The sequence below is a fragment of the Barbus barbus genome, assembly GCF_936440315.1.
Source record: "Barbus barbus genome assembly, chromosome: 36".
Classification (NCBI taxonomy): domain Eukaryota; kingdom Metazoa; phylum Chordata; class Actinopteri; order Cypriniformes; family Cyprinidae; genus Barbus; species Barbus barbus.
Window position 1 is genome coordinate 50001 of NC_136714.1, and position 14070 is coordinate 64070.

Here is a 14070-nt window from a genome sequence, read left to right on the forward strand (position 1 = left end):
TCACCTATCTGTACCCTTCTAGTAGTCCTAATCAGTGCTGGGCACTAACTAGTTACTAGCAACTTAGTTACTGTAATAATATTACTTTTTGCTGTAACTAGTAGTGTAACTAATTACTAATAAGATTTCAATGATAATATTACAGTTACTATCCATAAAACAGCTTAGTTACTTATGATGCCTCAACCCCAGAGGCATCATAAGTAACTATCATGTTAGATTTAAAATCTAACAATCAAATAATTCCTAGATTTATTTTAATCATTTCCATGACTCGCACATGCATGTGATGTCTCCAGTGCAGCAGGCAAGCTTGGAATACAGAAAAGCTTATATTCAGCAGATGGAAATATAGCATTATATTGATTTTGTCAGGAAAAAAGATGATCTGAAGTTGTGGCTGTACTTTACTCTGGCTTTACTTCCCACCACATCCCTCTGATCAGCATGTGCTGCATTATATTACTATAATTAAACATCTTTTTGAAAAATCAAACAGTTTCTTACAAACGTATGTGATTTGATAAAATACATAATGAAATGTATATGTAATGGAGAACTTACAATTAGCTTAAAGCTGCAGTAGAAGTGTTGTATCAATCACTATTGAGTGTTTGTAATAACTTCTTACTGCAAGCTAATGTGGATTTTGGTCAAATGATGAGGCAGAAATATGTGGAAGATACACAGTTACCACTTCTGTGGGGCGTGAAGAAACAGTAATATAACTAGTAGTGTAACTAATTACTGTTGCCATAAAGTAACAAGTAAAGCAACAATATTACTTTTGAAAGGAGTAACTAGTAATGAGTAATATATTACATTATTGGTATTTACTGCTGTCCGCTCCGGAAGATGCTCGTAGATTTTTATTATTATTTTATTATTACCCCCTGCTCGTTCGGGTGCCAACGGATAGGCACCTAAACTACACTGTAGAGATTGCTGTAAATGTTACAGTAGCTGAATATATTATTACTGTATTCTCATTTAAAATATTATTCCTGTATTGTCAATATTAGTACTGTTCAGTTTATTTTCATTTTTTACCTGTATAAAACAATCTAATTGCAGTACAACACTATATACCGTATTATTTTACAACCCCATAGAGATCACAATAACTCATTAGCATTTGTCTTTATAATGTTCTTTTTAAAAATACAAATGACAAATCTTCATCTCTAGCATGTGCTAGCTGAAAAAGGGCATCACCACAGTCCCCAGGGGACTGTATCTGCAGCATGGCAAAACAGACTTCACAGAAATAAAATACAGTAAAAATTAGTTTGTGTTGTTGTGTTAAATTTCAGTAAATTTGGCAAAGTTGACAAGCTCTCTGATGAGAAACACCACGAGGGGATTCAGGCTGATGCTTTGTCTTTGTGCACTCTTTCCAGAAATCCATCTGATCTGTGACTGAATGGCATTTGGTGCCACCAGGGTTGATTCTCAGAATGAACCTGCAAGCACAAGAAAAATAAATAAATAATCACACAAGTGCCCTAAATGCCAGATTTTGTGCTGTATGCACTTTGAGATTAATTAAAAATACGATATACTCTCTGAACGCACCTACAAGGAAGGTGCATAATTAGTTGATAATCCATCACAAATCATTAAATTTATAATCCATTCCTGTAGATCAAACAGTAGATCAAAGTAAAGTCAAGTCACCATTATTTTATATAGTGCTTTTTACAATGCAGATTGTGTCAAAGCAGCTTTACAGTATTAAACAGGGAACTGGTGTGTCGTTCTCCTCTGGCCAGATGAACCAGCAGGTTGTTCAATGCTGCAGCAGAGTCAGATTGTGCAAAGGACTCCTGTGGTCTTGTCCCGATGGCTGTCTTGGAGACAGGGTCTTCACTGGGGGTCAGTCTCTGGTGCTCATCTAGGTGTCCTGCTGTAGAGGTCATCTCTAGGAGCTGATCCACCATCTGATCTGGATACAGTCTGGATCTGGGTGGATACGGTGACCTCGGAATAAGAAAGAAACAGACTAATATTAGTGTAGATGTCATTCTTCTAACAATGTAACAAGTACATCAGGTGTTTTGGGAAGTGTTCCCAGTTCCGGTTGACTTAATTAATGCAGCCTAACAATCCTTTAACGGATTTTAATTATAGAAATGTGATAGTGTATTATGTGTAAGCCAGGTTAAAGAGATGGGTCTTTAATCTAGATTTAAACTGACAGAGTGTGTCTTCTTCCCAAACAGTGTTAGGTAGATTGTTCCAGAGTTTGGGAGCTAAATAGGAAAAGGATCTCCCGCCCGCAGTTGATTTTGATATTCTAGGTATCATCAAATGGCCAGAGTTTTGAGATCGCAGCGGACGTGAAGGACTATAATGCAATAAGAGCTCACTCAAATACTGAGGTGCCAAACCATTCAGGGCTTTATAGGTAATTAGTAAGATCTTAAAATGTATACGATGTTTAATAGGGAACCAGTGCAGTGTTGACAGAACCGGGCTAATGTGGTCATGCTTCCTGGTTCTAGTAAGAACTCTAGCTGCTGCATTTTGAACCAGCTGGAGTTTGTTTATTAAACGTGCAGAGCAACCACCCAATAAACCATTACAATAATCTAACCTCGAGGTCATGAACGCATGAATTAATGTTTCTGCATTTGACATTGAGAGCATAGTGTTATATTGCTGAAATAATGGGGTTGATTCCCAAGGAATGGATAACGATTTAAAAAAACAAAAAACCTTTAACTAGTTCACTTCGGCTAACTTACCAGTTGATGTTATCCCTGTTATGATGGCAATCACAAAAAAACACCTCTAACTGGAATGTATTGCAGATGACATGATCCAGAGCACAAACTAGAAAATAATAATTAAAAAAAAGCAGTAATTGAAAATACTGTTTGGGTAGCTTAACTCAATAAAATGTGTACATAATGCAGCACAAGTTGCTTTGGATTAAAGCATCTGGCAAATGCAGGAATGTAAATATAATGTAAAATCAAATGTATTTTGGGTTACCTCATTTAAATAAAATTGACAGCTGTCCTTTTGATGATTCTGCCCCTCACAGTCAGCATCACTGCAATCTCCTGTAACAGAGTCACAATCCTGTCAGTGTTATTGTAGTTTATGGTCAGAGAAAAAACACCATACAATAACAGAACTTACAGGTTATAATAAAATGAACAACATTCATAATATTTGTTAGCCAAACTTCCTATATATTACTAGTCCGTTGCTATACAACCTGTGGGTTATTGAGCAGCAGCCAGTGTCTAATTCGGCTAATATATGGCAGCTTACTCACCTGTTGTTGTCTCTATGATTCAATCACAAGAAAAGACTCCAATACACCTCCGTTGCAGGAGACATTACCAATAGACTAAAACCTGAAAATAAAATATAAAAGATGTACATAACTGTGGTGTGTCTTAACTCATTTTGCTTTACTATTTTCACGTTAGCTTGCTGTTATGTAACATCTGACATAACCTGCGATAAAAAGGCAGTGTAGAATTATTTTTCTTCCCTGATTAATTCCCTGATTGATTCTGTAAACTGATGTTATAACTTCTTACCAGCTGATGTAATCACCGTAATGATGGTTTCAAAATACACCCCCGACGTTGCAGACGATAAGATCCACAAACTTGAACATAAAAAAATGAACAACTATAAAAAATAACAAAAACCGGATACAGTGTAGCTCTTCTGATTGGCCGAAATCCTCTGATCTCTGAAGAGTGCTCGCAGTTGCTTCTACTTTTGCTCCGTTTGTCCCAGATATGTGGTGCAGAAGGGAGAAACTAGTCATTTGCAGGTGAAAGGGATCTGCAACTAAATAGCTTTTAATCTTTTATATCTGCCTTATGTTCAACTGTTCCAATACTTATGCTCACATCAATGAGTTGGATGAACTCTAAAAGTGCTGAACTTCTTAGCTGGTAAAACATCTATGTGTTGAATCACCCAATAATAAAATGTGACATTCTGTAGTTTTGTCTCATATTCATCTTTTAATCATATTTGCAAATGTCTTGACTCCACAGCCAACAGAGCAATTTTGTCTTTACTGTTCCAATACTTATGGAGGGCACTGTATATATATATATGTGTGTGTGTGTGTGTGTATGTATATATATATATATATATATGTGTGTGTGTGTGTGTATGTATATATATATATATATATACACAGGTGCTGGTCATAAAATTAGAATATCATGAAAAAGTTTATTTAATTCAGTAATACCATTCAAAAAGTGAAACTTGTATATTAGATTCATTCATTACACACAGACTGATATATTTCAAATGTTTATTTCCTTTCATTTTGACGATTATAACTGACAACTAATGAAAGTCCCAAATTCAGTATCTCAGAAAATTAGAATATTGTGAAAATGTTCAATATTGAAGACGCCTGTTCCATGTTCTCATTCTGTTTACGCCAAATTCTGACTCTACCATCTGAATGTCTCAACAGAAATCGAGACTCATCAGACCAGGCAACATTTTTCCAGTCTTCAACCGTCCAATTTTGGTGAGCTCGTGCAAATTGTAGCCTCTTTTTCCTATTTGTAGTGGAGATGAGTGGTACCCGGTGGGGTCTTCTGCTGTTGTAGCCCATCCGCCTCAAGGTTGTGCGTGTTGTGGCTTCACAAATGCTTTGCTGCATACCTCGGTTGTAACGAGTGGTTATTTCAGTCAAAGTTGCTCTTCTATCAGCTTGAATCAGTCGGCCCATTCTCCTCTGACCTCTAGCATCAACAAGGCATTTTCGCCCACAGGACTGCCGCATACTGGATGTTTTTCCCTTTTCACACCATTCTTTGTAAACCCTAGAAATGGTTGTGCGTGAAAAACCCAGTAACTGAGCAGATTGTGAAATACTCAGACCAGCCCGTCTGGCACCAACAACCATGCCACGCTCAAAATTGCTTAAATCACCTTTCTTTCCCATTCTGACATTCAGTTTGGAGTTCAGGAGATTGTCTTGACCAGGACCACACCCCTAAATGCATTGAAGCAACTGCCATGTGATTGGTTGATTAGATAATTGCATTAATGAGAAATTGAACAGGTGTTCCTAATAATCCTTTAGGTGAGTGTGTATATATATATATATATATATATATATGTATATGTATATGTATATGTATATATGTGTGTGTGTGTTAGTTCCCAAGCAGTCAATAATATATCTGGGGTGGTCACTGGATTATGTGACATTCAGAGCACGACTATCAGAGGAGAGAGTGATAAAACTTACTCAATGCCCGGCTGAATTTCAGAGGTGAAACAGTGTCTCTTTTTGCACATGCCTCAGACTATTAGGTCTGATGGCCTCAGCTCTAACAGTCATTCCCTTAGGCAGACCATTTATGAGAAAGTTCCAATGTTGGGCAGTCTATTTGAGATTGGACCCATTACAGCACTTCTGGAGGAGAGTGACGTCAGCGGCAGTCTTGGCACTGCATCATTGGCGGCACCCGTCCTTTCTGGCGCAAGGGGAACCATGGGCGTTGTCCAGGCCAGGAAAGTCATAATGACGGACACATCCAGCTGAAGGGGCATTCACAAGGGCAGGACAGTGAACGGAAGATGGGTTCACCATCTGATCCGCTGACACATAAACTACCTGGAGATGCTGTTTGTTTTTCTAACGTTGAAGCATTTTCTTTTTCTTTAACGGCTCTGGGTTCTGGTGCTTGATGCCCTTTCTGTGACTCCATTTGAGCCACTGGACAAAACTGACTTTAAATTACTGTCGTTTCAGATGGCGAAGTGCGCAAGTAAAATTAACGCATTTTCGTGCACTCAGCATGTAGGCAATTCATGCCAGGGGATGCAGGGGTACTTTAGAAACCTAACCCTGCATTTATGCTCAAAGTGGTTATATATATTATTCCTCGAGTTAAGAGCCTTTTATCCACCACCCTTTGCTTCAGCAGAACAGCAAATGCTGAATGTATTATGCCCAGAGCATGCTTTATGATTTTACACAGAACTAAAGGGTTGAGAGAGCGTGATCAGCTGTTTGTGTCTTTGGTAAAGCCACGTATGAGGAAGCCGATCATTTAACAGCGTTCATCCCAATGGATGGTGGAGGCAATTTCTCTAGATCTTACGCCTCCATCTGGTTTACATGCTCACTCAACAAGGGGAATGTTAACGTTGTGGGCTCTCTTTACAGGGGTCACGATGCAGGATATCTGTGAAGCAGTACACATTTGGAAGGTTCTATAAACTGGATGTGATGGCTCAAACTCTTGCACATGCCGTAATGAGTGTAGGACCTTGAGTGTTGACTCAACCTGCCCTATTATTAGAGTTATCTTTGGTTGGCAGCAGACTTTGAGACAGGCTATCTGACAATACAGGATTTAGGATATCCCATAGTGAGACAGCAAAATGTATGCTTGAAAAAGAACGTATGCCTCTCCCTGACACATGTCTGCCAGCCAAATGGAGCTGGTGTAATGGAACTGGGCTTCTGATTGCAACTGAACTCAACTGCTGGAGATTGCCCTGCATTTTTATGTCCGTAAAACTGTAACTACATTTCAACTTTCCTACATTTCACTGCTGGTTATACCCTGTATAATTGTGTGTATGTGACAAATAAAAAAAATAAAAAATAAAAAAATTGTTTTAAAAAAATTAATCTTTGAGAACACTCTTGTGTTCCATTTTGTACAATTTCAGACTGATTCTCCAACTGCCTGCACCAGGGGTCACTGCTTCTGCCCCAACGTGTAGGCTACATGACATTCTGGCTTCAAAACAGTATCTAAAAGTTACAAATGAGATGATTTTCTTTTGTCTTTTTGAAGTTGCATTCCAAACGCATCTGTTTGAATGAACAGCTGTAGAGAGCAGCAGTCATGATTAACACTCATGAAAACACCTAACGCTTCAATAAAGCTGCTTTTTATCAGGTCATTACGGAGGGGAGTAACATGTTTGCTGATGTTGTTGGTCTGGTCTGGTTCAGCAGACGCTGTGCACTGAATGAGAGAACATGAGCGCATAGACGCCAAAGTATCTGTGAACGAGTGGAGATATTCAGGAGAGCTCACACGACATTCTCTTTAATGACTTCATTTAGAAAGTTCACATGTACAAAATTGCAGAGAATTTACAAATCACTTCTCAAAAACACAGTTGTCATGTGTGCTAAAATGAGCTGAACAACCGCAGAGGAAACAAGGATTTTTTTAAATATAAAAAAATATCCCTCTGAATGTTGGATTTGATTATGCAAGAAACTCCTGCGAACAGAATCAAGACTGAAGATTGCTCTGATTGTTACACTCCTACCTTCATCAGTTCTCCATTCACAACCCGCTATTCAACATAAATCTCTATTAGTGGCAAAGAAATCCCTGTATTTTGGATTATATTTCAAGCTTTAAGCACATAGTCAGCTTCCCACGTCTCTGTAGCTGATCACTTCACAAAGCTTTCATGGATTTAGCCAGTTCTTAAAAATCTCTCATGGAAAAAATAATATTAAAGTCCCAAGCAGTTTGTTTTATCATCTCGCATCATCTGAATAATGTTTTTCCTAAAATTAACAATCTTTTGAATATAATATAGGTTTATCAATATACATGTTTCTATAATGTGTAAAGATCACAGGGTCGAGTGTCTGAATTTGCCCGTGTAAAACGTCACATACTTACAAAGCATTTCTTCTCAGAGTCCCACTTAAGGCAGATATTGACTTCAACTGCATTGCCTTCCTCATCAATTAAAACAATGACTGACGAATACAGACAAACCTGAAGATCGAACAGATAAACCTGTGACAATAACCACACTAATTATAAAGCGCTAAATCTGAGTAGCACTAATTATAAAGGTCGTAAGAAATTCATAAGAAACCATTTTCCTACATTTAGTTTTTTTAGTAAAAGGCAATAAATTATAAAGGACGTGTGCTCAGAGCGCCGTGTGACCGTGACGTCACCCGTGTGTCGACAAGCATCACTCCTCACAAACAGCTGTAGTGGGACACAGACGGGACTTTATTAGACAGCAGGTTTGCGTCTGGCTCCAGCCGGGCATTGTGGGATGGATCACTTGGAGATCTGCTGTTGTAGATGCAGCAGGAACTCGTAGTATGAGAGAGCGGATTCACTGAGATCCTCGATCATGTTCTGCATGAACTCAGCCTTGAGCGGAGACTCGTCTCTGAAATCAGGAGAGGAGCGTCAGACTCTCTTCAGACATCTCTGGATCATCAGCAAAACATGGTTATGCAGTGATCCAAATAATAAGAATTAATTTTTCAAAAACTTCCATCAAAAAAAAAATCATGTAAGGTATAGGGGTGTGTGATATTTATCGTCTATGATAGCATCATTACATCATTATATGTGAGCTGACATTAATAGAGTATGTCACTCTGCAAAAAACAAATGAAAACACGTCTTGAGAGTCCAAAAGCATTGGACTGCATGATGAAGCAGCTAAAATGAACTGATAATAAAAATATATTTGTGCAAATCGGAACAACACAGCGGTGTTTCGATCTGGAATGAATCTGTTTTTGAATGAATACGGAGTCAATATTTCAGTGACATTCATTAAGACTAGGGCTGCCCTTGACTAAGGATTTTTCTGGTCGACTAGTCGTTCATTTGAAGCACTAGTCAACTAATTGCACGTTTATTAATAAATCATAACGATAAGCCTTTCTAATTGCTTACATTGCCTAATAAGCGCTCAAGCGCACACATACTAAAGTTTGCCACAGCGTGCCTCAGAAGAAATGATCATGAATGTGTGTCAGGGAAAAACAGTAAGGAGACTGCATTAACATTTTAATAATTCACTGATAAACAAGTGCATTTTTGTTTTCGGTTTAAGAGATGAAGTCGGCGACACTGACACGTCATCTCCACAGAAGTGAGCACCTGCATGCATGTTTCACATGGATTACATAATCTGAGAATATTTGTTTTCCACTTGAATTGGTTCATTCGAAAATAGACATTTCGCTCTTTATAGATATTTTTTTTATGTCTGCAAGGCAAGCATACACAGAGTTTCATAGTTTTGCGCTCAAGTTCATGGAGACAGACGGCAGAGAGCGCATCCTGTTTGCTTTCATTATTTTACAAAAGCGCAAGGTTTTGTTGTTATTGTGAGTGCACACAAATAAACGCAGAGTCTTTACAGATTTGAAAGATGTATTACCCATATGTATGAGCAAAAATGAGGGAGTATTTTAAGAGCAAGTTATCGCCTCCATCTGTCCTGCAGTGAGCTACTGTTCAGCTTCACACTCCACACACACACACACACACACACTATAGCACACATTTCTCTAGGTTAACATCAGATAGAGCTGCGATGTAAAGTTGCTGGTCAATGTATGATAGGCAAGCGTTTGGTTGTCCTGCCTGAGCACTGTATTAGCCTAACACATAGACTAGCCATTAACGATCTGCGTGACTTTGCCAATGTGGATTTTGATTAATTAATTTATTTTAATTTATTTAACTAATAAAATTTTGGTCGACCAAGCCTCTTCTAGTCGACTAACAGTTAGTTGACTATTAGGGGGCAGCTTCTTAATGAATCAGCTGCTTTGAATGAATCTCTGACAGAATCATGAAATGAATCACTCATTAAGACAGGAATTTGCTGCCACCTACTGGCGGTTTTAGTGCCATATTTATCCATGACAGATATTTTGCATTTGATGTTGACATGAACAGATGTCCAAGGTGAGACTGAGGCTCGCTGTCTGGAGGAGAACTGTGTTCATGATGTCTCTGTTCTTACCTGATGACGTGAAGGACGGTGTGGAACGGCCGGCGTTCTCTCAGCCAGTCGACGAACGTTCGCAGTCGTGAAGATTGGGCCGTGTCTAGCTCCGGAAGCTGGATCTGAGAGGAGAAAACACACGTTACACTCCAAATCTCAACGGATACACTTCTGCTCCTTTAAACCAGCTTAAACAATCACTCTTATTCATTGATTTTCTCGAAGTGACAACATACAGAGACCCTTAAAAAAAAAAAAAAAAAACTTTTTTGTGCCCTTGAGAAATTTATCACATGCACATGGGAATTTTGTTTTTGTGTTCTTATGCATTCATATTTCTAGTTTTACATATGCTATCACCTATTTCCTTTGTGTGTCACTGCCATCTTACCATGGAGAAAGTGACAGCATGCAAGCACATGAATTAATAGAGATCTATTTGCTCAGAATTTGGCTTTCCTTAGGGTAGTTCCTCTAATATCAAAGCCTAATGTCCACTTTAACACGCGGTGGAGAAACCATGACACGAAATGGGCTGATGGCGCAATACATGACTCTGTGAGCATCATCCTATTTGCTAAGTTTAATGGTTGCTCATGCACGCACAAGATTTTAGCAAAAATCCCTTTAGAGACTTTGTAATATGGTGTTAAGAACATCGTGAGAAGAAACTCAACACCTATAACCTGCATATTTGCATAATTAAAAAGTACACCATGAATTCAAGTCGTGTTTGACAATCACTAAATAATCATTAAATAGCTGCCATGAAAACACGCTTCTTGTATTATAAATTTATTTTTTATTAAATTCTTAATTTTCTATTATAGAAAACTAAATAGGGGCAAAAGTCTGTAAATGCAACTATTTTTTCATACTCTGCTTTCTTTTTTCCATATTTTTCCAGACCTGGAAGATACTCAAATCAAATTTCTTCCTTTTATAAACTGCGTAGGATCCCTGAAGCACATGCTGCTGCTGAAAACCAGTCAGATGAACTCTGAGCTACGGACATGTTCAATTAACTCAACATCTTTGATTAAAATGACTTGCATCAGAGCAACATCATCTGGCACAAAAACAACCTCATTAAGAGCGATAACATTAAACAGCATTTATTTACATAAAACACCACCAATAAAACCAATAAATAATTGTTAATGAGGTTTAATGAAATAATTTCTAATGAGGTCCAGCAGTGATGAACAGCAGCATTTGCAATCATTCATAAGTGATAGAGATATAGGCAGAAACATAAAAGAACACTTGCTGGACAAAGTGAGTTGTTAGTAGAGAAGCTGTGTTGTATTATAAAGCAGTGTCTGGTAAGTGAATAATGCAGTTTACCATGTCGAGAGGAGCGGCGGCGTAGCTGTCCACTCCCAGCACTTGTGTGAGGAACTCTGGGCTGCAGTTTCTCCCGACCCACAGATACATGACCTGAGGAGAACCGGCACACAACAACCCGTGTGATCATTATGTTTGTGATCAGCTGCATAATAAGTGCTGCAGAATAATTGACATCGCTCCGTTGATTTATTAGAAAATAATGCACACCTGAGGTGGTGATGCGGCCACGATGTGAAGCAGAGTTACTCCTCGGGTGTGCATTATTTTCTAATAATGCACACCCGAGGTGGATATGATCTGTCATTTGTATCCTTTTGTTTACTATATTTATTTGTTTAGCCAGTATCGTTGTGGGTTTTGATTATTTTGCAGTTTTAGGCTGTAAGGACCTTTGAAATAATGCAAATCATTTGACGAAGTGATATGGACATGTAATGCGGTGCCTGGAACTATGTTCGCCGTGCGTTTCCCTGAAAATAACTGCACACCTCAGAACGCTCATCAGCCAATCAGATTCAAGCATTCAACGGCCCCGTAGTGATAATAACCAGCCAGATTCTGCCTTACTTTCATTAACACTGAAGTGACAGATGGAGTGAGTGTGTGTGTTTGTGTGCGTGCGCGTTTTTGTGACAAATGACATAAATTTGTATAATGACACAGGTATGAAAGGTATTACAAGGAGAAGGTGACTTATTTCCCCATGTCCCCACTTTTCAAAATGCTTATAAATCATACAGAGTGACTTTTTCAGGGGGAAAGTAGAAATGCTCCTATGAGGGGTAGGGTTGGTGTAGGGCAATAGCACATACAGTTTGTACAGTATAAAAACCATTACGCCTATGGGATGTCCCCACTTTTCACAAAAACAAACGTGAGTGTGAGTGTGTGTACTCACGGTGCCGCAGTCCAAGAGGAAGGCTGCGTCTCTGCTCAGTTTCTCCACAGACAGCTGCAGCGCTCTGGGCTGAGGAATCGTGCGATCGTTGATGTTCAGAGCCCCCTGATAGCAAAACAAACCTCACATCAGTTTCACACTAAAGCATCGGTACATACGCTCACATAAACCCACCACTGATCAGCTCATGATCTCTGCCATCGTACATCTTGAGAAGTGAAAAGCTGTCGTTATACAGTCCATAATCCATAATAACTCTTCCTCCAGTGAAAAAGTGCTTCTGCTGTTGTCTCTCACATCAAAATCCAGCCACATATTTGTTTAGAGCTGTTTTGTCTTGTAAACGCTGCTTGATCTGTGCAGATTTCTCTCCTGATTCAGACCAGAAGACTTTTCACTGGAGGAAGAGTTATTATGGATTATGGACTTTGAGTTATACATTTCAAATATTAGTGTTAAAGACAAGTAAACAATCAGTAATAAAATAGGAACAAATAAATCACTTAGCAGTAGCATAAATAAATGCAACTGAACCAAATTTCTGGTACAGAAACTAATTAAATGTTTAAAAACACTGCATAGTTTTCTTTTCATAAACAATATAGATTATTAAAGTTATTATAGATATTCAGTCAAGATCAGTGAATGCTTTTCTTTTGTTCTCTGATTAAGATTAACGACAGGCAGTGTTTATTAGGCTGTGGTCTCTTTTAACACAGAATGCACTCAGATCTAATAAATACTGTACATGAGTGTTTTCTTATGTTTACGCTCACTTAAGAAAAAACAGCTGTGTTTATGATGATGTACTGACACAGTTTTCTGCTCACTGGTCAATAAATATGAAAGAAGTCAGTTCTGGCCCGGAATGATTCTGAGCTCGCACTTCAGACATCTGCGCTGCACGCAAACAGGGCGCAAGTTCTTTCCGTTCCTGCACTTAAATCGTGTTAAAGCACATTAAAATGTGAACGCAGGAATCGGTAAGCAGAATGGAAATGCACGTATCTCATGAAAACACCCGGTTCTAGGGAATTTGGAACCGGTTCTAAAACGGAACATGTTTTTGATGCCCAACCCTTCATGTATGTAAGGTCTTCTTGAGCGTCGTGTATCTGTGCTCAGATCCCAGCGATCACTGAGTTATTGGATGCCTGACCTCATCCGTGAGCTGGTCGACACGGTACAGGCCCGGATGCACCATCATGAGGAGGAAGGACAGCGGCTGCTGCTTCAGCTGACACATGGCAAACACACGCTCGTCCAGCTGGCCGCCGCTCGTCCGGAAGGCTTTCTGAGGAGGAGCGAGCACAGATCAGCCAACCGGACAACAGCACAGAGACACAGAAACAGACAGAATAACAACCAAAGAGAGTCAAAGAGGAATAAAAGAACACAGTGTTGGCCTATCCACTGCAAAAACTATCAGTGTGACAGTAAACATATAGCTTGTGTCGTACGTGTTTGAGCAGGGCCAGGATGTAGAGCGGGTGTGTGAGTATGTAGAGTGTGGCGTACGTGTTTGAGCAGGGCCAGGATGTAGAGCGAGTGTGTGAATATGTAGTGTGTGTTGTACGTGTTTGAGCGGGGCCAGGATGTAGAGCGAGTGTGTGAGTATGTAGAGTGTGGCGTACGTGTTTGAGCGGGGCCAGGATGTAGAGCGAGTGTGTGAGTATGTAGAGTGTGTCGTACGTGTTTGAGCGGGGCCAGGAAGTAGAGCGAGTGTGTGAGTATGTAGAGTGTGTCGTACGTGTTTGAGCGGGGCCAGGAAGTAGAGCGAGTGTGTGAATATGTAGAGTGTGGCGTATGTGTTTGAGCAGGGCCAGGATGTAGAGCGGGTGTGTGAGTATGTAGAGTGTGTCGTACGTGTTTGAGCGGGGCCAGGATGTAGAGCGGGTGTGTGAGTATGTAGAGTGTGGCGTACGTGTTTGAGCGGGGCCAGGATGTAGAGCGAGTGTGTGAGTATGTAGAGTGTGGCGTACGTGTTTGAGCGGGGCCAGGATGTAGAGCGGGTGTGTGAGTATGTAGAGTGTGGCGTACGTGTTTGAGCGGGGCCAGGATGT

General features: G+C 39.6%; 1 protein-coding gene across 1 annotated transcript in view; it reads right to left on the bottom strand.

Moving 5' to 3' along the window:
- Positions 1-7015: 7015 nt before the first annotated feature.
- Positions 7016-14070, bottom strand: part of LOC306855487 (protein transport protein Sec24A-like) — a 33025-nt gene continuing 25970 nt past the window's right edge. The window contains exons 18-22 of the mRNA XM_079394239.1: positions 13167-13301; positions 12008-12112; positions 11107-11199; positions 9778-9881; positions 7016-8178 (exon numbers count right to left, since the gene is read on the bottom strand). Coding sequence (XP_079250365.1) covers positions 8064-8178; positions 9778-9881; positions 11107-11199; positions 12008-12112; positions 13167-13301 — 552 coding nt within the window. The 3' untranslated portion in view covers positions 7016-8063. The remainder of the gene's footprint in view (positions 8179-9777; positions 9882-11106; positions 11200-12007; positions 12113-13166; positions 13302-14070) is intronic.